The sequence below is a fragment of the Lutra lutra genome, chromosome 7 (assembly GCF_902655055.1).
Source record: "Lutra lutra chromosome 7, mLutLut1.2, whole genome shotgun sequence".
NCBI lineage: Eukaryota > Metazoa > Chordata > Mammalia > Carnivora > Mustelidae > Lutra > Lutra lutra.
In genome coordinates, this window is record NC_062284.1 from 4,219,539 (window position 1) to 4,245,838 (window position 26,300).

The following is a 26,300-nucleotide window of genomic DNA, read 5'->3' on the forward strand; positions in this document are numbered from 1 at the left end:
AGGTCCCCACTCCCTCTCCGAACACTTACTCCCCCGCTCCTGTCCTGCCCCCTCTTCTTCCCCATGCCTGTCCCCCTCCCACCACCTAGTCACTTCCACACCTGAGACACTTGGAATTGCTTTGCTGGCCAGAATTTACGTCTCTGGTCCCCACCTCTCTGGAGAACCCAGGAGCAAGGGTGCCAGTACACAACAGAAAGTGGTAGAAAGAGCACAAACCCAGGACCTCAGGAGAACACTTTCCACATCCATCCTGCTCAGCCCTGGGGCAACGCGCTCTATCTCCAGACCCACAAGGCTGCCCCTCCCACGACTCCTTCCTGCCTTCCTCTCTCTGGTCCCACCACCATCATGTGGCCTCTGCCCTTTCCCTCCCGGTATCAGCTTCTTATGCTGTGGCCAGTGCCTTCTCCCCTCCAGCCTGTGGCACGCTGGTATTCCTGTCTCTGCTCCATACTTGTTCTAAGAGGTTCTTAGAGCTCAGATGCCATCACACTAGCCCCTGCTCAAAATCCCTCGGACCCCCACTGCCTACAGAAAAAAATCCTCTTCTCCGACCTGGCATCCAGGGATCCCTCATGACCCCAACTCCCCTTTCCATGTTGACCCGTGAAAATTTAGTCCCATTCTTTCTCGAACGTGCTCTGACCTTTCCCTCTTCTAGGACTGTTTTTATTTCTGGGATGCTTTTCCTTTCACACCCCTCTCCTTATCTGAGTCTACGTCCCCTCACTGGAGTTTTCCCCTCCTCCTCTGGGTCACCACGGCACCACTAGCCTTTTCCCACCCACTACTCAGCACTTCTCATCATTGCTCTGTCCCCTGACTATCGACAGGTCTCTCCTCTTTCCCTGTGAAAGCCCTGCCTGGCTCTGGAGGGAGCTGGCCGTCAGGATTCCAGTGCCAGATCTACCATGTCCTAGATGGGCTATCCTTGGGCAAATCATTAAGCCCAAAGGGAACTTCATCCACAAAATGTCTACCCCACTGGTTCACTGCAAGGCTTCAATTAAATACGCTGACATTTAAGCACTTAGCAGGGGTTCTGCGCATAGTAAACGCTCAGAAAAACACAAGGGGCACAGTCCTGGAATGAATGAATGAATGAATGCTCTGGTGCTGCAGAACAGCTAAGGGGGAGACGCTCCTACAGGGGAGCTGGGTGACCCCAGCGCCACCCAGCCCCGGCAGGCGGCTGTCAAACCGCCTCAGGTGTGACACATAGCCTCAGTGTGGAGCTGCGGGAGCTCAGCCCCATCACAGCCCGGCCCCTCACCGGGGACTGCCGGAGGAGGAAGGGGGCTTGCTGAGGCCCTGGCATATGCTGGGGCACATTCCAGGCCAGCGAAAAACAGGTGCGGGAACATGACATGGGGATGAGCGGGTGGTATCCGAGGCACGACAGGGGACAGGTCTGAGATGAGACAAGTCTGATAAGGTCCAGCGACCTCCCCCTCAGCCAGAGGGACTCTTGTCAGGAGACGAAGATGTCCCTGCGCAAGGGCCGTCTGTGGTCTGACACCCAACACTGTGGCCTTGTACAGTGCAGGGGAGGCCCACAAGTCACTATTCACTGACACTCTTCACCTAAGTTTGTGCATCTGAGGGGACCAGTTCTCTCCCACAGGCTGAGACCCTCCCCAGGACACGTGTCAGAACGCCCACAAGTGCTCAGGCCCTTCGGCTCAGAAACCAGCTTGGGGAGTTAGGGAGAGAGAGACCCAGTGCTGCGGTGCCAGGAAGCCACAGTCCCCCCGGGCACGAGGACGAGGACAGCTCGGCAGAGTAAGGGTCTGCTGTTATCTGTTTCACAAGCCTGAGGACCCCTAAGAATGAACGTGGAGCACCATACCTGTATGAGGGTCAGACTGAACACATTCAGTTATTTTCTCAGCCTAAAAGTGAATGTAGAAGCCATTAGTTCTGAACGTCTAGGTACACAATCGGGGGTCTTGCTGGGCACCCCTGTGGCCCCGAGGGCTCCCCTTACATACCTTATTGCTGCCATTGCACACTCTGATAATGGACACATAGTGTCTAATTTTTCTGCAAGTAGAAAACAAGGCATTATTTCTCTCCTGGCTCTCTAGTCTGACGGGTATGCAGTGGATTTGTATTATGAAAGAGCATCTCGTTCACAACCACAAAATGCTCTGAGGGGAACATTTCTATTGTTTGTGGTCAAGGCCACCAATAAACAGTCCAGAGTCTACAAGCATCCTCTGGAGTCTGTGCAGAGAAGAAGTGGACTCTTCAGTAAAAACGACACAATTCGTCCAAGACTTCACAACATGCAATAAAAAACACCGGTGTTTTAAACAATGGACTACAATATTAACCAACTAAAAGCCTTTAAATCCTTGGCACGTTTTCATCCTCACAGCCCTTTGCATGGCCGTTTGGCCTCAGGTTCCAGTGAGCCCTGAGCTCACAGCCATCGGGGCAGCGCCACAGGCCACACAGAGCTCGCTAACTGGGGTCTATAGCCAAGCACTGTGGACTGGACTCCTCACTTACTTACTGGGCCTGCCACCTTTCCACTTCTCCCCCTGGAGTGTCAAACCCCTCTCCTAACCACAAAAAAATCTGGAGGACAAAAAAAGGCCAAAATCAGAACACAGAGCCCACACAGACCCACCTCCCTGAGGCTGTCGCCAGTGGGCAGCACAGCCGGGCATTCAGGCACAGGAGCCCAGCAGTCAGCACAGCGGCCCTGGGCCAGAAGTCTCTGCGGTCAGCCTGGCAGTCTGCTGGACCCTGGGCCAGAAACCTCCTGCCTCAGGCCTCAGTTTCCTCATCTGGAAAATGGAGATGATCACGGACGCCACAGCGGGTGCCAGGGAAGGCATGAAACGACGTCTCCCAGGCAATGAGAACCGGCCCACAGAGGGACAGGCTCGAGAAACCTCAGGAGCTGCTGTTGCCGCCATGACCACATCTCATCTGTGTTTTCTTTCCCTTGTTCCCTGGACCGAGATCACAAACTAGGTATGATTCTGCGGTTTGATTTTTGTGTTTATCTTAAGCATTTTCCCTTACCACATAATTTTCTATGATCGTCATTTCTAATTGCTGCATTTTAACTGTTGGGTGTCCTACAATTCATATTCATAACTTCCCACTGTCCATATTAAGATAGATTCTGAGACAAACCATAGGAAATTTTTAGGCTCCTGATATAGAATACTTTGCAATATATAGTCACAACTGTTTTATACGAGAGTTGCTATAAATGGGAGTATTTTAAATACCTTTATCCAGCTTGATAGGTCTACGCAGGAATAACACACAGGCTTTCAAATTAGCTAACAATCTTTTAAAATCTAGGGAGTCTGCCCATTAGTGTTCTTACCACCCAGCTTAGTAACGTGACATTCTAATGGGAACACTTGGGTCTCTCTTGCGTACATGCAGCTGAAGCAAGCCCGTCTGGAGCCTGGCGGCTCTGGGTCACAAGCTCGGCATCAGGCTATAGCCCCAAGGATGCTGTGTCCTGGAAGGCCATTCTTTGATGACACCTGACCTTGTGACAAGTCTTTCTTTTAAATTTTTGCATGTGGTTCTTAACTTACTGAAGTACTCAGAGCAAATTTTGCACTAAGCCAAACATGGCACGTTAACCGGAATACCTCGTTGTTCCACTTACCCTCCCTGTCCAACGACAGGTATTATCTTCACATTTTGTTGCACATTATCTCCATTTTTCTTCTTGGCATGGTAGATCCCTTGCCACTCCTATAAATGGAATGTAAACATCAATCGATTGTCCATTCAAAACAAACACAAGAACATCTTCCACTTCAGGTTCTGACTCACTTATCAGGGTTACAGCAATTAGGATTATAAAAAAAATCATCCCAACCTCACAGTTTTGGGTATCTGGGTATCTGACCATTTCCCCCAAGTCCATCCCCTCTGGAGTTGCCAACAAACACCAGCTCGCCATGGTGTGAGTGGTCACGGGTTTCTTGGGGCTGTCTGCTGGCAAAAGAGGGCCTGGGCCCAAGAGGGAAGCATGCTGCCTGGCTGCAGCACCCAGACTCCTCTGACTCTCTGAGCTCCCCCAACATCTGGGAGGGGGTGAACCTTAGGACTGGGGCAGAGAAGGGGCCACCTCTGCTGCCACCGGCATGGTGGCCGGCTACTGCCCTCTGGGACGTGTGAGGGTTTCCGTCCCTCGAAAAGAGGTAGAGGGGGAGCACAGCCAGGTCCAGGCTCAGGTAGAAGAAATCGGAGACCTTAAAAGCCGGGGGCGCAGCTACACCAGCTGTGCTCTCATGATCAGACAGAATACGCACGGATCCTAGAGTGAAACCACAGAGGAGGCGTGCACACACCGAGACCACAGTGAAAACGGGCGCTGCAGGTGGCGCCCCTACTCTTGGGGCAGAGTGGAGAAGACTGGGATGGAGCTGGACTTTGTCACCACCTAAAATGTTCTGAATAATTCCTCCAAGAGTTACCAAGGTCCTTAAGCTATGAAGAGCCCTAAAATCCACTATAGGACACTCAACTCTTAGGGTGTTCTCTAATCTTCCGGACCTTCTAGATCTCTTAGGACCTGGTGCTGACTGAGGCAGGAAGCAGACCACCATGGCAGCCTTGGTGGCCTAGCTCAACTCTCCTGTCCAGACACTCACACGGGTCCATTCTAGAATCTTCCATGCTTACAGCCTGGCAACCTGCATGCAAATGCCCACAGGAGAATCTCTTCAGGCTCCTCTGAGAAAGTGGATTCAGCAGAAGCCAGGACATTCTGACAGAAGCAAAGGAGGGTTCCTGATGCTCCCCCTGCCCCGGTATACTTGTGAAAACACTGCACCAAGGAAGGACTGAAGTAAGAGCCCGAGAGCCCAGCTCCGTGCTTACTGGCCCGGGGACAGAAGGGAGGTGAGGGTCTGACACACTACAGTTCTGAAAGGAGAATGGCCTGTGGCAGGCAAGGGCTAAACAGGGGTCCCGAGACTGGAAGCTACCGCCGGCCTTCCGTATCCACAGCCCGCATACCCACTGCAGGAGGCTGCTGCAGACAGGTACAAGACTTACTTCTGAAGCTCACTATCAAGAAAAATGGGGGAAACTGATTGTAGTGATGTTTGCAAAACTCTGTGAATAGACCCAACACCAGTGAACTATAGACTTTAAATGGGTGAATTGTATAGTATGTGAATTCTTGCTTAGTCTCAATAGAGAATTCTCTCAATAGAGCTGTTACATAAAAGAGAGGGAGAAAAATGGGAGACCAATTCAATCCATCCATCAATTAGCACTTATAAATCTATCTGCAGGGCTTTCTCCTCTAATCCTTTCTGAAGAGACGTGAGCAGTCGCCAGATCCCAAGCAGAGGAATAAGCCAGTCGAACCAGAGCTCTGCGTTCTGGCTGAGGAACTGGGCAAGCGAGCCAGGGCCTCTGCTTGGAGAACAGCTTCGCCTCTAAGTTCTCCAGTCATTAACAGAAACAAAATAGTTACTTAGCACAGATCCTACTTCTTATCAAAAATATTGGCCTCTCGGGGACCTGGGTGGCTCAGTAGGTTAAAGCCTCTGCCTTCGGCTCAGAACATGGTCCCAGGATCCTGGGATCGAGCCCCGCATCGGGCTATCTGCTCCGTGGGGAGCCTGTGTCTCTCTCTGCCTGCCTCTCTGCCTACTTGTGATCTCTGTCAAATAAATGAATAAAATCTTTAAAAAAAGATTGATATTGACCTCTCATAAATATATGAGTTTCAGATCTTGAGAATAACGCAGTACTACCTTAGAATGCGATGATGGAAGATCCCATCTGGTAACGCACAGAAAGTCAGCGAAGTCTTACATGTGGCAAACATTCAGTAAATGGCCTGTTTCCGGCCCAGGTGGTTTTGCACATGCCTCCCCGGGCCGGGCTCCCGTCGTAACTGTACTAAGGCCCACACCCCGCTTCTGTCCCGGGGCAGGCTAACACCGAGCTGGGCTCCTCCGACTGCTACGATAGCCCCCTCTGGGTGCCCAATCAGCGGGCTGCTCTGGCCCCAGGGCTGGCGCAGGGCCTGCACACTGTCAACCATCAAGGTCACTGGGGCTTCTGTTCCCTGAATCGAAAAGGTAGGCCAAGGTCAGAGCATAGAATCCCTGCAGCCAGGCCGAGGGACGGGAACTCTGCGCCAGATCAGACTGACCACTTGGGAGCGCCGCGTGTGCTGACTGGATTCAGCCAGCACCGTCCAGAGGTGGGAAGGAGGCCCCACACGGGTCAGGCCCAGGCACTCAGATGCACGTTTAACAGACACCACAGCTCAGTGATGAAATGGACACTGAAGGGTAGAGAGGAAGCAAAACCACTAAAGGAACGGAGTCCAGGGAAGAGTCCAGGAACAGGCGGCCAACAAGCAGAGACCGCAGAGGCTGGAGAGGACAGGTTTTTTGTTGGGGGGATGAGGGGAAACTGCTGTTGGACAAGGCAATTTCATGATGGGGGTGGGAAGCTGCTCGAGACCCTGGAGAGCAGCTGCGGCTCAGAGTGGGGAGGAGCGGGCCGCCCCCGCAGAGCAGCCAAGGGGCCTCGCCAAACAAGGAGCTTTCTGGGCAGAGCAGGGACAAAGAACCCTGGTACACCTGGGAGGAAACGGGAAGAGTCATGAGAAGTGGGGAGCCTACGAGGGAGGAAAGCAGAGGAGCCATGGGAACTCCAAGTTTCCAGACACTCGCCTCTGCAGCCAGGCATCAGGTGCAGGCCGGCGCCGAGCCCTGACATTCCCCCGGCACCTGCAAGACACAGTGTCCAAGGGAAGAGCCCCCGGAAGGCTCAGGTGCGTGAGGAGAGGAGAGCATGGGTTCTAGAGCCCTGCCAGAGAAGTCTTCGGGTCGAGGAAAGGGAGGCCATCGGGAAGGATATACACGGTGATGCAAAGAAGCATACAAGCATGGAGGCTGAAAACCAAGGTCCCTGATAGCAGCGTTGCCTCCCCAGAGAGGAGCCCCTGGCTGAGAGCACCAGCTGGAGGGGCTGTGCAGAGCCTGTTTGCGGGCTCTCCGCTGGAGCAGCATCGGGACTTCTTCTCTGCCCCCAAGTGGCACACCTGGGCTCTGACCCTCTGAAGCCCCCGCCTGAGGGGCTAACCACCTCCCGAGTCCCCATTCCGATTCCCAGGGCACCTCTGGGCTCTCCCCACTGAGCCCAGGCCAGAGTCGCCCTGCTTCTCCCTCCCTCGGGAGACTCAATCAGAAAGGCCCCATATTCTTTCATTCCCAAAACTGTGCCCAACCAAGCGGCCAGTCCTGTTGCAGGGTCGCCACAAACCAGCAGGGCGCGGCCAAAGGACACTGGCTGCTCTTCTACCCTAGGAACTCCTAGATACGCCAAATCAGTAAGCAGGCTCCTTTTTGAAATCAAGAGATACGGAGGTCAATAATAGGATAATCTTTCAGATTCTCTGCTCACAACAAACATGGATTTTAGAGAACAGGTATCCTGCTGTTCAAGCCTGAGGCCCTTTGTACTGGTGCCAGGAACATTACTTAGGAGGCGAGACGCTCTTCACATGGATTTGGCTGCATCCCACGGCCTCACGTGCCCCTAACCGCCCCCTCCCCTCTCCCCTCACTTTCCTCCATGATGGTGGGATGCCCCAGTGTTCTTGTGGTCAGATCAAGGTGCAGGAGGGCCGTCCTCTCTGGCTCCTGCCCAGCTGGCCCTCACAACAAAAGCACTGGCTGACCCCTTCTCTAGCAGGACTGGGAAGGCCATGGGAAAGCCCCCCATGGCTTCTGGGTCAGTGAGACTGCTGTCTGGTCACTGCCTTCTGAGGATGCCCCTTCTCAGTGAGCGAGGGAACCCGGGGTGCCTGAGCCCCCGATGGACTCCTCATCCATCTCAGCCTTCAGTGCACTTTCCAGAGACCTGCTACTCTCTCTTGCAAGAAAATCATCATCCTTGACAGAAAGGTGGAGGCAGAATGGGATTTGGCTAGCACCCACTTCTGTTATTCTCCTGAGAGTGTGTCACTGGGCCCTCACAGCCAGCCTGCCCTCTCCTTCTTTTCACTGCAAGGCAAACTGGTGTGCTCAGGGCCAGAGGAGAGCAAAGGGACACAAGAGCCCAGCAGGAAAGACTCTGAAAAGCAGTAGCCTTTTCCTTGTCATCACACATGAAAACCTAGTAACTGTGCGGGGCTGCCAGAAGCCAGTGCTCCGAGAAACACCCTTGCGGACCAAGCCTGCCTTCCTCCCGCCTGACCCTCCGGCACCACGATAAAGTGACCTGTCATGTTCACGGTCTGGAACAGGAGTTCTCTAAGGCAGCAGCCTGTGTTCACTCTTCTCTCTGGACCAGAACCTAGCAGAGCGCCGGCCCGCAGGAGGCACTCCAGAAAAGGCTGAACACATGCACGAGCCTCAGAGACTTGTTGGGCTCAGATGTGTTTGAGACTCTGGGACCTCACTGGCAATCCTCGGCCCAAAGGCACGTGCCAACATCTACCACTTAGACCATCCATTATTAGCAAGATCAATTTACTTATTACAGAGAAGAAGACACTGATTTCAAGTGTCAATCAAAGTTACTCTGCATAACAGCTAATCACACCCTACACTTCCTTGATCCTCGTTTCCTCATCTGCAAAATGGGAGTAGCAGGGACACCACCACTGGCACTTCCCCGGGCTCCTGGGAAGAGTGAGACTCACATTACCTGGCACATGCCACACTCAGTGAATACGTCTCCTTCTTTTCCTCTTTGTTACATGAAAGTAAAAAAGGTACTGACCTCTTACTTACCTTGCCTATCCTGATGCACGAATTTATAGTATCGAGCAAATCAGCTTTTTTTTCATTTATAGGCACTTCTGCTAACTCCTTTCCTATTAATTCACCTGACTGATAGCCCATGGTTGTTTCAAATGCAGGATTTGCATACTGGGGGGAGACAAGAGAAACAACATCAAGCAAATTAAAAGAGAATTTGAAAAGAGGACTATGAAGGGCATTCACCCAAGCTCTCACATTTTCTGCCCAAAAAGCTCAGGGGCCTGGAGCTTAACCATGACAGTTCGAAAGCCATAAAAGCAAAGCCCCAGGAGATCCCTGGAGTCCAGGAGAAGCCTCTGTTCTGGGGACACCTGGCTGGTCTGCTCTGGTCCCTGGGGTCCCAGAAAGAGGAGCTGACCCCATCCCCCTTGAACACCAACAGAGGAAAGAAGCCACGTGGGGACAGGCCCAAGGAGCTACAGAAGGATTTTTTGGGTGACAATACAGTAGAATGAAGCACCAAGGCTCTCCTCCAGCAAGTCACCTAACCCTGTAAGTCTCAGTCTGTGCATCTGTTTAATGGGAAGGAACCTCTAGGTGGCCGCTCTCATGTGATACACAGGAGGAATGTGCTGGGAAAGCAGGCTGCAAACTGGGATGTTCACAGAGGCCAGGCCGTGTGGCTGAATTTCAAGGAGGACCAGAAGACTAGAAGAAGATGTACAGGAAAGTTGTGCCTGATGAAGCAGTTAACTGACAGCACTTAAGGTCTGTGTTCCTCACTAGACACGGTAGGGAGCCCTCGGCACACACGCACCCACTGAGAACCTCCTGACAGACGGCAGGCTGCTGGGACCATGACTACCACTGCCGTCTGTACAGCTGGGAGACGAAGCAGCCCGCCCGACCACGCTCAGCTAGGACGGCCTGGCGGCTGCCTGCAAACCCCCCACCCACCTGCCCCCAGCCCCGGCCAGGCTGCCTCTCTCTCCCGAGCAAGTGGCAAGTTACAGTGAAGAGCGGGCCTGCTCGGGAGGGACAGGAAGGCGAGGCTGATTCTCGGACAGGAGGAGCATTTCCTCCGCACAAGCCCTCTTCTGCTCTCTAAAAGTAGAAGCCATGTTATCTCAAGCCGCTTCTGTGAAGCCGCTTTTGTTCAGCAATTACTAGGTTATTCTGGAAATTCTGAGTAGTTTCTAGTAAATTTCTATAGGTGTAAACTCTCTTCAAAAATAGTGAGAAAGGCCAGAGCTTGCAGACCACAGTGGTAATCCCTCTGGATACGAGTCTCCTCTTGCTAAATAAGCAAATGGAAAGGTGAGCAGTAATAAATGCAAATGTGGCATTTCCACAGAATGTTTTCTAGCACCTTAAGTAATTATTAGTATATTTTCTTATCTATCGGGAACTTTAAATTATAATTATGTATTTTAGATTTTGTTCTGATAATCCTCTAAGGAAAACTTGGTCTCTTTAACTTGAAAAAGAAAAAAAAAAAGATCATACTGGAGAGGTTCAATCCTAAAAGAAGAAACAATACCAGAAATTCAGAAAAATGAACTTCCCAAATGACAAACCTGTATAACGCGGTCTTCACTTGTAATTTCAATTGCTTCTTGACTTTTCTCTAATGCAGTGAATATTGAGTTACAAGCCCTTAATGGGTAGGAAAAAAAAGGGGGAACTGATTAATGTAAATACTACAAAAAATACAATACAATCTTGGGTTATTGCATTATTGACTTATTTAAATGTGTTTTTCATTTGAGGATAAGAGTAATAAATACTAACTCAAGAAAAAGGAGGAAAATATTAAAAAAGAAAAATGTTCCACGACCACGCTACTTGCGACCACGACTACAAAGCACAATGGATGTCCCCCCCCACCACCACCACTTCCAGCATGAGGACAGGGTGGGACACACACCAGGCCAGATCACAGCCCTTCTCCCGCTCTGTGCCCCTGCGCACAGGACTGAACCTCTCGAGTCTTCCTTCTCCCCATGTCCCCAGTCTCCTGAGGACTACAGGAGAGAAGAGAATCAAGAATCCTGCACAGAGACCAACAGAAAGGAGGCTGTCAGTCACTTGTTATTCTTTTTTTGTGTGTAAAGAAGAATATGTATCTGGAAAGAGGAAAGAAATCATAACAAATTACAAACTTAAAAAGATGATAATCATCACCAAATCCAGAAAAGTCAACCTTAACCTTAATCCATACAGTTAACCTTGAATAAGGCAGGGTTAAGAGTGCCGACCCCCTGTGCAGTAAAAAAAAATCTGCATGTAACTTTTGACTCCCCAGGAACTTAAATACTATTAGACTACACCTACTGTAGACCGGAAGCTTTATCCGTAATATAACCAGTCAATCAACACAGATTTTGTATGTTATATGCCATATATACATACATACATACACACACATACATAAACTGCTTCTCACAATAAAGTAAGCTTGAGAAAAGAAAATGCTAGTGAACAGATCATAAGGAAGAGAAAATACATTTATAGGTATTTAGTAAAAAGAATCCACATATAAGTGAACCTGCACAGTTCAAACCCATGTTGTTCAAGGGTCAACAGTAATTTTATTAACAAGCTACCTGATATATATCTATAGAACAGCTTCCGTATACACCTGGCAGTATAATCTTTGATGCCTATTCATATCACAACATTAATTTTCACAGTTACCAGAAAGATAATTCAGTCTTTTCTAATGAAATATAGTTGACATGTAAGATTCTATTAGCTTCAGGTGTAAAACATAGTGACTCGAAATTTGTACACATTGCAAGTGATCACCACAGCAAGTCTAGGTGTCATCTGTCACCATACAAAATTACTACAATACAGCTCACCCTTGAACACACAGGTTCAAACTGCAGGGTTCACTTATACGTGGATTTTCTCTAATACATACAGTACTGTAAGTGTATTTTCTCTTCCTTATGATCTTTTTAGTAGTATTTTCTTTTCCCTGGCTTACTTTGTTGTGAGGACATACTATGTAATACACATGTCATACAAAATCTGTTAATTGACTGGTTATGTTATGGATAAGGCTTCCGGTCTACAGTAGGCTGCTAGTACATAAGCTTCTGGGGAGTCGGAAGTTATACACGGATTTTCCACTGCAAGGAGGGTCAGTACTCCCAGCCCTGCATGGTTCCAGGGCTGACTGTATTACTTGACTCTGTTCCCCACGATGTACACTGCACCCGCCTGAGGTACTTCTAACTGTAGTTCTGTGCCTCAGGATCCCCTGTGCCTCCGGCCCAAACCCCCTTCCCTCTGGTAGCCATCACTCTGTTCTCTGTATTTACGACTCTAGGTTTGGTTTGGTTTTGTTGTTCAGATTTCACTTAATTACCTTTCTCTCAGGGCAAGATTTCATTCTTTTTATGGCTGAATAATATTCTATTATATGTGTGTGTGCGTGTGTGTGTGTGTATACACACACACACTACGGAATGAATATATATATATGTAAAACATCTTTTTTTAGCCACTTACCTACTGATGGCTATTCGGATTACTTCTATAACTGGCTCTTGTAAATAATGCTGCAGTAAACCCAGAAGAGCTTACTACATTTTGGAGTTAGTGTTTTTGTATTCTTTGGGTAAATACCAGTAGTGGAATTACTGGCTCATATGGTAATTCTATTTTTAACCTTTTGGAGGAAACTTCTGTCTTCCACAGTGCCGCACCTGTTTGCATTCCTACCGACAGTGCATGAAGGTTCCTTTCCCTCCACATCCTCACCAACACTGTATCTTGTGTGTGTGTGTGTGTGTGTGTTTAAAGATTTTATTTATTTGACAGAGAGATCACAGGCAGAGAGGCAGGCAGAGAAGGGGGGGAAGCAGGCTCCCCGCTGAGCAGAGAGCCCAATGTGGGGCTCGATCCCAGGACCCTGAGATCATGACCTGAGCCGAAGGCAGAGGCTTAACCCACTGAGCCACTTAGGTGCCCCTTGTATGTGTTTTTTTTTTTAAGATTTTATCTATTCATTTGACACAGATCACAAGTAGGCAGAGGCAGGCAGAGAGAGAGGAGGAAGCAGGCTCCCCTCTGAGCAGGGAGCCCGATGTGGGGCTCGATCCCAGGATCCTGGGATCATGACCTGAGCCGAAGGCAGAGGCTTTAACCCAGTGAGCCACCCAGGCGCCTCTGGATCTTGTGGTTTTGGTATTAGCTATTCTGGCAGGTATAAGGTGATCTCTCACTGGGATTTTGACTTGAATTTCCTTGAGGATTAGCGATCTTAAGTATCATTTTCATGTGCCTGTTGGCCATCTGTCTTCTTTCAACAAAGTATCTATTTAGATTCTCCACCCATTTCTTTATCATTTTTTTTTGTTACTTAGTTGTGTAAATTCTTTACATATCTTGGATATTAACTCTTAGAGGCTAGATGATTAGCAAATATCTTCTCCCGTTCAGGAGGTTGACTTTTCACTTTGTTGGTGTCCTCCTTCACTATGCAGAAGCTTTTTAGTTTGATGTAGTCTCATTTATTTTTGCTTTTGTGCCCTTGTCTTTGGAGTGTGATCCCCTCCCCCCAAAAAAATCATTAAAACCAGTGTCAAGGAGCTTGCTACCTATTTTTCTTCTAAGAATTTTATGGTTTCAGGTCTTACATATAAGTCTTTAATGCATTGAGTTAACGTTTGTATAAGGTTAACATAACGGTCCAGTATTCCTTACAACAATTTAAAAAACTGTCCTTTCCCCGTTGTATACTCTAGCCTCTTTTGTTGTAGGTTAACTGACCACATAAACATGGGTTTATTTCTGAGCTCTCTGTTCTATTCCATTGATCCATGTGTCTGTTTTCATGCCAGGACCGTACTGTTCTGATTACTGTAGGCTGGTAGCGTAGTCTGAGATCAGGGAATGTGCTACCTCCAGCTCTGTTCTTCTTTCTCAAGATTCCATTGGCTATTCAGGGTCTTCTATGGTTTCATATAGATTTTGGGGATTATCTGTTCTACTTCTGTGAAAAATGTCAATGGAATTTTGATAGGGATTACATTAACTGTGCGGATTGCTTTGCACAGTATGGACATTTTAACAATATTAATTATTCCAATCCATGAGCGTGGTGTATCTTCCTGTTTATTTGTGTAGTCTCCAATTCCTTTTATCAATGTCTTACAGTTTTCAGTGTACAGGTTTCTTACCTCCTTGATCATTTATTCCTAGGCATTTTATTCTTTTTGAAGCAATTTTAAATGGGATTTTTCTTTTGGATAGGTCACTATTAGTGTATAGAAATACAAAGGAACTTTGCATATTGATTTTGCATCCTGGAACCTTAGTGAATCGTTTATTAGCTCTAGTAGCTTTTGGTGGCATCTTTAGGGTTTTCATCATAGAGTACCATTTTATCTGCAAAGAGTGGCAGTTTCACCTTTTCATTTCCAATTTGGATGCCTTTTATTTCTTTTTCTTGCTAACTGCTCTGGCTAGGACTTCCAGTACTACGTTAAATAAAAGTGTGTATGGTGGGGTGGGGGGAGGGGAGATTCTTGTCTTGCTTCTGATCTTAGAAGGAAAGCTTTCAGCTTTTCACTACTGAGTATGGGGTTATCTGTGAGTTTGTCATACGTGGCCTTTCTTACATTGAGATATGTTCTCCCATACCCACTTGGTGGAGTGTTTTTATTATGAATGGATGTTACACTCTGTCAAATGTTCTTTCTACATCTATTGAGATGACCATAGGATTTTTTAGCTTTCATTTTGTTAATGTGGTGTATCATGTCGATTTGATTTGTAGGTTGAACCACCCTTTTATCCCCCCCCAATAAATGATCCTATATGATCCTTTTAATGTATTGCTGAATTCAGTTTGCTAATAGTTAGTTGAGGATTTTTGCATCTACGTTCATCAGGGATAGTGGCCTGTCATTTTACTACTTTGTGGCATCCTCATCCGCTTTTGGCACCAAGGTAAATCTGGCCTCATAAACTGAGTTTGGAAGAATTCCCTTTTTTTTTTTTTTTTTTTTTGGAAGAATCTGAGAAGAACTGGCATTAATTCTTCTTTGAGTGTTTGGTAGATTTCACAAACATTCACTAGAAAGTTTATAGATTTCATCTGGTCCTGGACTCTGTTGTTGGGAGGTTTTTGATTACTGATCCAATCTCCTTACTAGTAATTTGCTCATATTTTCTGTCTCTTCATGATTCAGTCTTAGAAGATTGTATGTGTCTAGGAATTTATCCATTTCTTCTAATTGTTGGTACACAATTGTACAAAGTTGTCTCTTGCGATTCTTTATATTTCTGTGGTATCCTAAGTTCCCTTTCATTTCTGATTTTATTTATTTGAGCCCTCTTTTTTCCTCCTTGGTGAGTCCAGCTAAAGGTTTGTCAGTTTTATCTTTCAGTGAACCAGCTCTTAGTTTCACTGATCTTTTTCGTCTCTATTTCATTTCTACCCTGATCCTATTTCCTTCCTTCTACTAACTTTGAAGCTTTGTTTGTTCTTCTTTTTCTAGTTGCTTTAGGTGTAAAGTTATTGTTTAAGATTTTTCTTTTTCTTCAGGTAGGCTTGTATTGCTACGAACTTCCCTTTTAGAGCCACTTTTGCTGCAATGTCACAGATTTTGGTGTGTTATATTCCTTCTTTCATTTGTTTCTAAGCATTTAAAAAAATTCCTCCTTTGATTTTTTTGATAGCCCTTTGGTTGTGCAGTAGCATATTGTCTTATTCTCCACATTTTTCTGGTTTTTCCAGTATTCCTCTTGTAATTCACTTCTAGTTTCATACCACTGTGGTCAGAAAAGATGCCTGCTATGATTTCAGTCTTCTTGAAAGTACTGAGACTTCTTTTGTGGCCTAACATGATCTATCCTGGAGAATGCTGCATGTGCATTTAAGAAGATTATGCATCTTGCTGCTTTTGCATGAAACGTTTTGTATGTATCTATTAAGTTCATCTGGTCTACTGTGTTGTTTAAGGCCAATGTTCCATTATTTATTTTCTATCTGGATGATCTATCCACTGATTTAAGTGGGCTAAGTCCTCTACTACAATTATATTGTCAATTTCTCCCTTTATGCTTCTTAATATTTGCTTTATATATATTCTGGTGCTCCCATGATGGATGGATATATATTTTAAAATGTTGTATTTTCTTCTGGGGTTGACCTCTTTATCATTATGTAATGCCCTTCTTTTCTTTAATTACAGCCTTTGTTTTAAAGTCGATTTTGTCTCATATGAATATAGTTATACCAGCTTCCTTTTTGTTTCCAATATAGAATATCACTTTCCATCCCTTCCCTTTCATTCTGTGTGTATCCTTACTTCTGAAGCCAGTCTCTTGTAGGCAGGCACACAGACGAGTCTTTTTAAAAATTATTAATTTTTGATTCAAGCATCATGCTTTTTGATTAGATAATTTAATCTATTTACACTTAACGTAATTATTGGGTATTACTGCCATTTTTGTTCACTGTTTTGTGGATGTTTCTGTAGTTCCTCTCTGTTCCTTTCTTCTCTTTCTGGTTTGGTAACTTTCTATAGTGTTATGTTTACATTTCTTTCTCATTCTCTTTTGTGTATTTGCTGTCAGTTTTGCTTCGTGGTTACCCTGAAGTTCACATATATTGTCCTATATATTTAACAGTCTATTTTAAGTTGGTAACAACTTAAATTTGAACATAGTTCAAAAACATATTTTTACTAACCCTTCGTTTTGTTTTTAATGTCACATTTTACACTATTTTATGTATCCCTTAACTAGTTATTGTAGCTTTCCTTAATTTTACTACTTCTGTCTTTTGACCTTCATACTGGCTTTATAAGTGATGAATCTGCTACCTTTACTATAGATTTACCTTTTCCAGGGACATTTTTTACTTTCACATATTTTCTTATTATTAATTAGTGCCATTTCTTTTCAGCTGGAAGAAATCAATAATTTTCTAAGCAGAAACTCTGCAGGTCAGAAGGAAGTGCCATGACTTACTCAAGGTGCTGATGGTAAATACCCTGCAACCAAGAATACTCTACCTGACAAGACTGCCACCCAGCGAGACCAAGAGTTTTCCAAATAAGCAAAAGCTAAAGTTCATCACCACTAATCAGCTTTACAAGAAACGTTAAAGGGAGTTCTTTAAGCTGAAAGAAATGGCACTGTTCTATTTAAAGTTATACCATAATCTATTCAACAAATACCCCATGATTGGACATTTAGGTTGCTTCCAATTTAGTTCTCTTATATGCCTCAGAAGATGGAAAAAAAGAAAGCAACTGCCTGCTTGTTCATAAAATGCAAAGACAATATTAAGGAAACTAACAATAGCAAAGCTTTTACATTATTCCTGGTATTAACAAACTATCTCACTAAACAAAACAAAGCAGCCTAGACAATAGAAATTAGCTTTTATTTCTTGGGTATATAAAAATCAAGTGGTGAAATGTGAATTATATATCAATGAAACTATTATTTAAAAAATAAACAAATAAACAATGAGCAAGAAGTTCCCAACTCTGATATATCAAGCTTAGAGTAGATGGATCTGTGAGAAGCTCTACTCAGTTTGATCATTCTTTTTAAAATTGTTGCAGATTTAATAAATAAAAGATAGTGTATCATTCTCATTTTCATTTCTTTGATTACTAGTGAAGTAGATATCTGTCTTTTCACGTCAACTGGCCATTAATATCTCCTGTGAACTGCCTGATCATGGCCTTTTTAATTTTTTCTACTGGATGTTTCCATTTTTCAATGATCCATCAAAGCTCTTTATACTATTGGGTTTTAACCTGTCTGTCCTATATGCTACAGACATATTCTCCCCCATATGTTATTTATCTAAAAATGTAACAATATTGGGGTGCCTGGGTGGCAGAGTCAGCTAAGCATCTCTCAGTTTTGGCTCAGGTTGTGATCTTAGGATCGTGAGATCGATCCCCCCATCAGGGTCCATGCCTAGCAGGGAGTTCTGCTTAAGATTCTCTCTCCCCACCTCTCTGCCCCTCACGTTCATGTGCACACGCTCTCTCTCAAATAAATAAATACATCTTTAAAATAAAATAAAAATGTAACATTATTTAAGGTTTTTTTAAAAAAACTGTAGACAAGCCTAACATTTTTACAGTGTTTAATCTGACTCTCTTTACCCAATCTGGCTTTTATGCCATGCCGAATTTAAAAAGACTTCATCATCCAATTACATATGTTCGCTTATATTTTTAGTAGTCACGTAGCCCCACTTTTAACATCAAGTCTCTGGAATTTATTTTGGGGTTGGGTGTGAGATCAAGATGTAACTTAATTTTCCTTCCAAACAGTTAACAAGTTGTCACGATTCTATTCACTGAAAAGTCTGCCCTTTTCCATGTTGATTTAAGCTGCCATGTTGATCATATGCTAAATTCGTAAATATACTCAAGTCTATTTCTACACTTTACATTCCAGTTTACTGATCTAGCGGCAACACAAAGGTGCTTGTTATAGAGCTTGTTAGCGCATTTGAACATCTAGCAAAACAAGCCTGGATTTCTCCCAGGTCTCTAGCCCACATCACCCCCTTCCCTTCGTATCTTCCCTTCCCTTCACTACGGACTTCTCCCTTGGTTGCCAGCTGGGGCAGAGAACAAAGCAGGGCACGATGGCAGATGGGGATAGAGAGGTAAGCAGAAGACGCACCACAAGAGAGCTGTGCAGGCCATATCTGAGAGCCTGGACTTCATCCTAAAGGCAATGGGGAGGTGGAAAGCCCACTCACGAGTGGAACTGCATGTCACTGTGGTGTGGAGAATGACAAGGAGGAGTCAAGAAGGATGCAGGGAGACTGACTGATAGCTCAATAGTCCCGTAAGAGGAAAGAGTGGCCTAAAGAGGAAGGTAAGTGGGCACATTCCACAGATACTCAGGAAGCAAAACCGACAGGACTGGGTCAGTGACTGGAGTTGGGGATGCATGAAGGAGACGCAGTGGTTTCAGTCTAGGACCACAGGGGAGGTGATGCTGTGTTCACTGAGCGAAGGGATACAAGAAGGAAGGTCAGAGGTTACAGTCAGATTTAGGGGTGAAGGAGAGACAATGACCACAGGCTAGGAAAGGCTGATCACACCCAGAGGGATTCCCTGTGCTGCGTGCCACTTCTGAGGTCTCAAATCTAACTCACTTCATCCCCCTGGGGGTCACTGCTGCACCCTGACCCGACCAGATAAGCTCTAGTATCAGCAACTGATGAGGACACGTTCCTCTCAGGCCGCCAGCCTCACTTGCTGTGGGGACGCTGCAGCCGGCCTGCATCCCGAGGGAGGGAGGAGCAGGCCTCAAGGCAGCCATCCACCTCAGCTTCCTGACAAAACCCGGCAACGAAGCTCTTCTGAAACACGCCTTGAAACACGTCTGCTCGTCAGAACTTCTCTGCTACCTCAAGCTTCATTTCCTTTGGTCTGGAAGTACTTCTGCTTCCTGCATGTGGAACCCGGCACTGGTCCCCACTCATCTCCCTCCCTCAAGACCTGACCCCCTTACCTCTGTCCTGGGCACCTCCACACACAGTCACCTCATTCTCCCCTTGGTCCCTGGAAATGTGCAAGAAAAGACCACCCAAGGAAGAAACCCAGGATGACAAAGAGCTGCTGACTTTTTCCTCCTTCTAGCAAACTCATATAATTTTACTAATTTTTTGCTTTTCCAATCGTACAAGGAACTAGGTTTCTACTCAATTACCTTAAAACGAAACCTATTGCTCAGGAGCAAATTAAAAAATGATTATCTGCAGAGAAGAAAACATGTCACCTAGCAAAGGTAACTAGTATTGGTAGGTTGGGGTGTACACAAGTTATTTTTTAATTTTGTAAAAAACTAATCAGATAATTCAGTATTTCTATTTCCGTCTACATTCTTTCAGAGCCCCACCGCTAAGCGCGAGTCTCCCATCACTAACAGGACCACTCGAGGGACGCCCGGGTGGACGCCAAGAGTCTGTGTGAGGAGAGTCCCCGAGTCGCCGCCCGCTCCCACCTCAGCGGGAGGTCGGTTAGAGCCCAAAGAGCCACAGCCCAGACCTCCCTGGCGGAGCCCCCTGCACACTGCAGCGCGGGCATCCCAGCCGGGGCGGGACCGATTACCTGAGTTTGAGCTGGGACCGCACCTCTCCGAACTCCAGCTGGAGCAGCTCGTTGTAGCAGGCCATGAGACTGGGGTTCTCCACATACCTCTGCGAAGAGAAAGGACACGTGGATAAAGCAGTGCACCTCTGGAAGTCAGTATGTCCATCCACAAAAACACCTCTTCAGCAGACTTCTCCAGCGGGTAACGGGAATCTAAAACCTGCATCTTTAGTGATGAACAGGAACTGAGAGAGGAAACCTGTGGTACCAAATGAGCTCCGACAAAGGCTTTGTTTGAGGTGAGAGGATTTTGGATGTCTCCATGTTGCTATCAGAGCCTAGAATATGTGGAAGGAAGAAATCTATTTAATTCAAGTCCTACTTCCATTAACTGCCCGAGCACACTCCACGTTCTCGTTACAACCGTTCACACTCACAGGAAGCAAACATACGCTTGCGCTTCTCTTTGCCCCAGGATTTCACAAAGAGAACCCCTACTCGGGCGACACCTTCCTACGCTCACCTTGAACCACGGCTCAACCAAGCCACCAAAGGCTGGCCCTCCACGTCTTTGTCCCATGGCCCTTACTGCCCTGGACAGTGACGACCTCGTGTAAGAACATTTATGTAATGGAAGCATCTCACCACACAGCAAACGACACAGTTCAAGAAGTGTGGACCCATTCCACCACCAAATTATGTATTCCATGAAGACATCTTAGAAGTCACTGTGTTCTGTCACCTAGTTCCATCGAGGTAGCAGAAATATTTGGGAACAGTTACTCACCCCTATTTCTATGACCCCCGCTCAATGCATGGCTGATCCTCTGCCGGTGAGGAGGAGGCTGAGGCCTAAGAGGCAGGCCAGGGCCTCTGCAGGTCACCACCTCCGAGCCAAAGCCAGACCAATCTGGAACATGGGCCCCTCAAAGAGCTCCTGGCTCTGCCACAGGCAAGGTGATCAGTCTCCCACTTAAACAGTGATCAGGATCTTGCCTGAGTGTCAAGCAGCTAATGGTCAGCCCCAGGTTCATGCCCTGTAAATGATATGACCCTGACTAAGGTCCCCACTCTCCTGGGCCGGCTTCCTCACCTGCAGAACAAGACCATCCTGCTCATAGCCACTCCGGATGACCACGAGCACCAAGTGAGGCCATGGGCGACAGCTCGAACTGCACAGTGACCAGAGAGTATGGTGACTGCTGTCTCTGGGAGGCGAGGGGAGGAGGCAAGGCCGGCCATGGACATGGTGGTCCCTAATCCACAGGCCAAAACCCAGCCCTTCTCATTCACAGAAGTCAGAAAGGTGCCGTGGCTCCCAGCTCTCATAGCTGAGAGAGGAGGACGGTGCTGGACCCGCCATCTGCTCTTGGTCAGCCCCGACTCCACAGAACCCCGGAGAAGGCCGTCCACCCACACGGGCACCTACTGCTGACTCGCCAGGAACAGGGAGGAGAGTCCTGGGCACAGTGCTTGTGCCACTGCCAACAGACGGGGTGGGGACCGGAGCTGTCCAAGGGCACGGCTGCCCTCACTTGCTCTGCCGGTGAGATCGTGGGATGTGGAGACACGTGAGCTTATAAATGGCCTCCCAGGCATGCAACCAGATTCTTCACTGGGTGTGAATGCACATATCCAGTCTTCCCAGCCTTTCTCCAACTTCCATGTATGTCTCAAAGGTTCCACAAGTTCGAGTTCCAGAGAAGGGCACTGGGTCCAGGACGCCTGGGAAATAGGCTGCTGCTCCTGCACCTTCAACAGCAGCTGGCCTCCTCCCCCTACCCCATCCCACCAGAGGAGCCCGGCCACAGATCCTAGGGATCTGAGCTGACTCACCCTCGCTTTTCCAGAGCCTTTTTCCACACCTACCTTGCTGGGCCCCACCCAGTGGTTCTCAGCCCCAGCGCTCTTGGAATGACCTGCAATCTTACAGACTAACACTACTGTGCGGGCCCCCCATCACCACCCAAAGGGCCTCTCCAGGGAAGCTCTTCCGGGGACTCTCACGCACAACCAGTCCTGAGGTGCACCAAGCCTGAACTTCTCACATGTTAGTCAGCAAATGCCCGACCGAGGAAGCAAGCAGGTCTCCATCCATCCTGAAATCCTGAGCGACAGCACTAACCCACAGAAGAACTGACTGCCCCCTTGAAGACCAGAGACATCACTGCAGGGCTGTCTGTCAGGTCTAGGGCTGAGTCAAGCATTGGCACCACTGCCTACCAGCCATGGGACTTGGCAGAGTCACCGTGCCCTGTGTCAGCTCAGTATCCTGTTGTTCCGTGAAGGTATGGACCCTGCTTAAAGCAAGACTCATCTTCACTTGTGGTCCCCGAGGACGGGCCATCCACTTGAATTCCTCACCCACCTAACGGGGAGCCTGCTGCTGCCTCGCCTGCCAGGTCACGTACCTCTACAATGACTACTTTCAAGCTTCTGTGCTTGGGGACGTGTACCCGAGATGGTCCTAGCAAAGGCTTCAGGGGATCCCTTGACCAAGTGTGAGGGTGAGATGGGGGAGAATGTGTGCGTCGGTTGCTCTGGCACTTTCAAGTTAGCTTCATGACAGCTCGATTACACTAAGAAAATAGAGGGACTGAGGTGTGCTAGCCCTTCTCCCAGGATGCTCTCTCCAGTCCACACAGCTCTGCCAGGGCGCTGCCCTGCGGGGAATTTCAAACACACACATTCCCAACACACATCTATGCCCTTTCAAAGAGACTTCATACAAATATAAAGCTTCAGGACTTCTGGGGGCCGTCAGTAAGCAAACACTCTAAGGCAGGTCACATTGTCTATCCCCAAGTTTCACTAGAAAGTGGAAGCTTCAGAGGTCCTTGCTATAGATAGACAGACAGATAGACAGATAAATAAAGCCAGTTCTGAAGCCCAAGAGTAGTAACATAAAGATCTGCAGAGTTATCTGGGCCAGTTTCTGTCCTTGTGTGAGTGCTCTGCCCAGCAGGCTGGAGTGCGGCACAATCTGGGATCCACTAGTGAGAGGCATCCACAGCTCTCCATCCCGGATTCTGTACTTACAGGAACACTGACCTTCCCAATGGCCACCCTGGGTTTTTCTCAGACAACTTAGTATGGATTCCTGGAGGTGAGGCGATGCGGGCAGGTGCTGAGATGGGTGTATGTTTTGGGGGTTGCCCAAAAAAAGGGGGGGGAACCATCAAACTAATAATAATCTAATGTGTGCTTTTTATATAAAATTGTGTGTGTATAAAATAAAATCTTAAGTTCCATATTACTGGATGTTAGTATTGGAATCTGTGTTCTTATTTGTCTGCATGTTCATTTGTTACTAAGCTTTTATCATTTTGTTTTAGAAATGTCATATAACTTACTTAATAAACCAGTCCGGCAGCATATCTTTTTCTAAAAAAAAAAAATGGGAGAAATTAGTCTGTTCGCATACACTTGATTTTACTCCTTCTGTCTTACTGTGTCTTTGTGACTGGTTTCACACTGTTGCTTCCTTCTCCTTGTCAGCCAGTCTGACCAAGTTGCTGTAAAGTTCTTATTTCCTCTCGTGAATTTGGAAAGTTTGTTAAACGTTTCTATTAATGGTTCCTTCCTTCTCGCTAATCTCAAAGGATTACACAGATTTCTTTACTACTATTCGAAAACAAGATGCCAATCACCTCCAGAATCGACTATCTCCCAGAGAACAAATGTTCTAGTCTGCGCATTTCCCAGAAGAAAACGTTGGAATACTTTCACCACCCGCTCCCCCGACCCATGTTGGCTAGATAAAGCCCTGAGAACGCTTTACCTCCATCTCCTCCACACAAACCTTGAAAATGCTTACGTTTTTGCTAAGATAGTCTAGAATTTAGAGACTGACCTATTCAAATTTTTCTTTTGGCACATCCCCTCTGTTGGAAGAGTATTAAACCTTCCAGTCTGTGTTTTTCCTTTTAAGTCTAACATGACCTAACATGACAAATCATATTCTACTTGCATTTCATACGTTCTCTAACCACAAATAAAGGTCTACGGCAGGTTGTTCACGCACACCTGTGTGCGCGCATGCGCAGGGGGAGGAGGGAGAGCCGCAGAGATGGGGACGTGGGAGGCGGGCACCGTAGGTTCACTGATCCCCACTTCCCTCCACTTCATCCCTCCTCCCTCCTCTTCAAGTTTCTGTTCGAGTTCATCTGTGGTAGCAGTAGAGTCCTTTCTCAATCCTTTGCCTCCAACAGGGCACTTGGGGAAACAGGACTCTGAATTTTATGCCCTGTAGGTGAACAAGGATTCGGCGAGGCATCCTTCTCCCGCTGTTAGCTCTAATCCAATGAGACATGACTATGACTGTTTTATACAGAAAATGGGGGCTTATGTTTACCCCCAGAGTCAGCATTTTCTGGCTTCATTCCTTCTTGCGCTTCAAGACTTCCACTTGGGAATCACCTCCTTCTGCTTGAAGCAGACCCCATACAAACTCTCCCCATTTCCATAGGGCTGACACTGTGTCAGCCTCTTCATAGGAAGCCTTCTGCTGGGGTTACCACTCCAGGTAGCAGCAGTTTCATCACGTTGGAAGTAACATCCCACTATTTTCTACTTTACTTTTATCACTGCTGAGAAGCTAGCCGTTAAGTCATCATTCTTCTGAAGGTCGTCTTTTTTTTCTGGTGAGATTTTCACTATGATGGGTCTTCTTTTTATTTACTCTTCTTTGGATTTGTTGGAATTTCTGCATCTGTGGACTACAGTCTTTCATCAGTTCTGGAAAATTATCTTCAAATATCGCCTCTGCCCCATTCTCTCTCCTGTCCTCCTAGAACTCCATTTACGTATATGCTAAACCATCCACTCTATCCTCCACACTTCTTAACCTCCCTAACTTACCTTCTATCATTGAATCTCTGTGCTACATGCTGGGTAATTTCTTCAGACCCACTACGTTTTAAATTTTTCAGTTATAATGTGTTCATTTCTCAAAATTCAATTATGTTCTGCTTAGAATGTGCTGTGTCACTTTTTACAGCTCTCCTATTTCTTGCAGACATTTGCAAGAGTGTCTTTTATTCTGTACATATAATAAGCATAATTCCTTTATGATTTGAGTCTGATAATTCTCGTGTGTATGGGCCGTGAGGGTCTGTTTCTGCTGTCTTTCCCCCACTAGTCTCACTCTCAATGCCTCATCACCTGTGGACTGGTCCGCTTCTGTGGAATGCGGCCAGCTGCCTTTGAGCAATTATTTGCAGAGATTCTCTGAGGCCAGAGATGATGATGTCTTGCTCTAGAGAGGATCTGCATTTGCTTCTGCCGGTACCCAGGAACATGACCCACCACCTAGTTCCACTTTAATCTTAATTTGTGGCTTGGGGTGTCTGGACTACCTCCCACATATAAATTTAGGTCACAAATGTGTCCCAGAATCAGCCTTACATAAGTTCTCTCCATCATGATTCCCAAGGCTCACTGGCAACTGACCAAAGCCTTTAGAAGTCTTCTGGCTTAGGGAAACCCAACAGATGAGCGCTGAGAGTGGAGGGGTCGTGTGTGGGCTGCCTCATTTCCAGAATACTTGAACTGCCTTTCAAGTTGCACCCATACACGTCAGCGTTGTAATAACACATCGTATGACATAACTCTGAGTCAGTATGCCATTATAGGAGATGTTATGATGTTTAGACGACTTTAGCAGGCATAAGTTTGAGAGCACAGAAACGTAAAGTGTTGTAGATTATTAAGATTACCAAGTTCTAAAGTTAAACTAAATTGTAACAGCACAAGGACAGCAAACTTTTTTCTTCAAATGAATTCAAAACTTTTGCTGGCTCTCAACGGAGATAAAATTTAATTTTTCATGCTGAATTATACTCGCATAACAAGGAAGTGGGTACATACCCTCGTAAAGCCAGCGGCAATGAGGGGCATCACAGATGACTCTTCTCTATCCGTCCTTCAGAAGAACACAGGAAAGGGTTAGAGACCATTTTTATCAATTACAGCTCACCTCTTTATTCACTAATTTACATAATACTAGGACTGTCATATGTTAAATACTTTTCGATGAAATTAGATCAATATACCAATCAGAAGTATAAAATTGAAAATAGTTTTCTGTTTTAGTTGTGTATGTCGCTTTCTGACAACGCTTGAATTACAGAGACTCTGCACTAATGGCCAGGATACAGAAGTAACCACATATCTACTTGATATGTAAGAATTTTAATTCAAATTCTTCCCCATTTTCTTCTACTTGAAGTTTCTTTAAAAAAAAAAAAAAAAAAAAAATCTCTTCTCCCCTAAACGCTCTGGGAAAAAGTTTAAAGGACAAAGAATCCTTTCTTCTATCTACAAAAGTATATAAACTAAATAACATTTATTTGTATACTGCCCTTCTCCTAACATATTTCTATTCTTCCCTACTTCAAATTTCAGGATGAAATAAAAGACTTCCCCCGTTTACATATGAATCAAAACTTCCTAGGTACATGGGAGTCAGAAAGCC

The 26,300-nt window shown here is 46.4% G+C and overlaps 1 protein-coding gene across 1 annotated transcript in view; it reads right to left on the bottom strand.

Moving 5' to 3' along the window:
* Nucleotides 1–26,300, bottom strand: part of PDE8A (phosphodiesterase 8A) — a 151,283-nt gene that overhangs the window by 41,341 nt on the left and 83,642 nt on the right. Inside the window, exons 5-11 of the mRNA XM_047735315.1 lie at nt 25,694–25,748; nt 19,844–19,932; nt 10,304–10,382; nt 8,757–8,894; nt 3,647–3,735; nt 1,995–2,046; nt 1,853–1,895 (exon numbers count right to left, since the gene is read on the bottom strand). Of these exons, the coding sequence (XP_047591271.1) occupies nt 1,853–1,895; nt 1,995–2,046; nt 3,647–3,735; nt 8,757–8,894; nt 10,304–10,382; nt 19,844–19,932; nt 25,694–25,748 (545 nt within the window). The remainder of the gene's footprint in view (nt 1–1,852; nt 1,896–1,994; nt 2,047–3,646; nt 3,736–8,756; nt 8,895–10,303; nt 10,383–19,843; nt 19,933–25,693; nt 25,749–26,300) is intronic.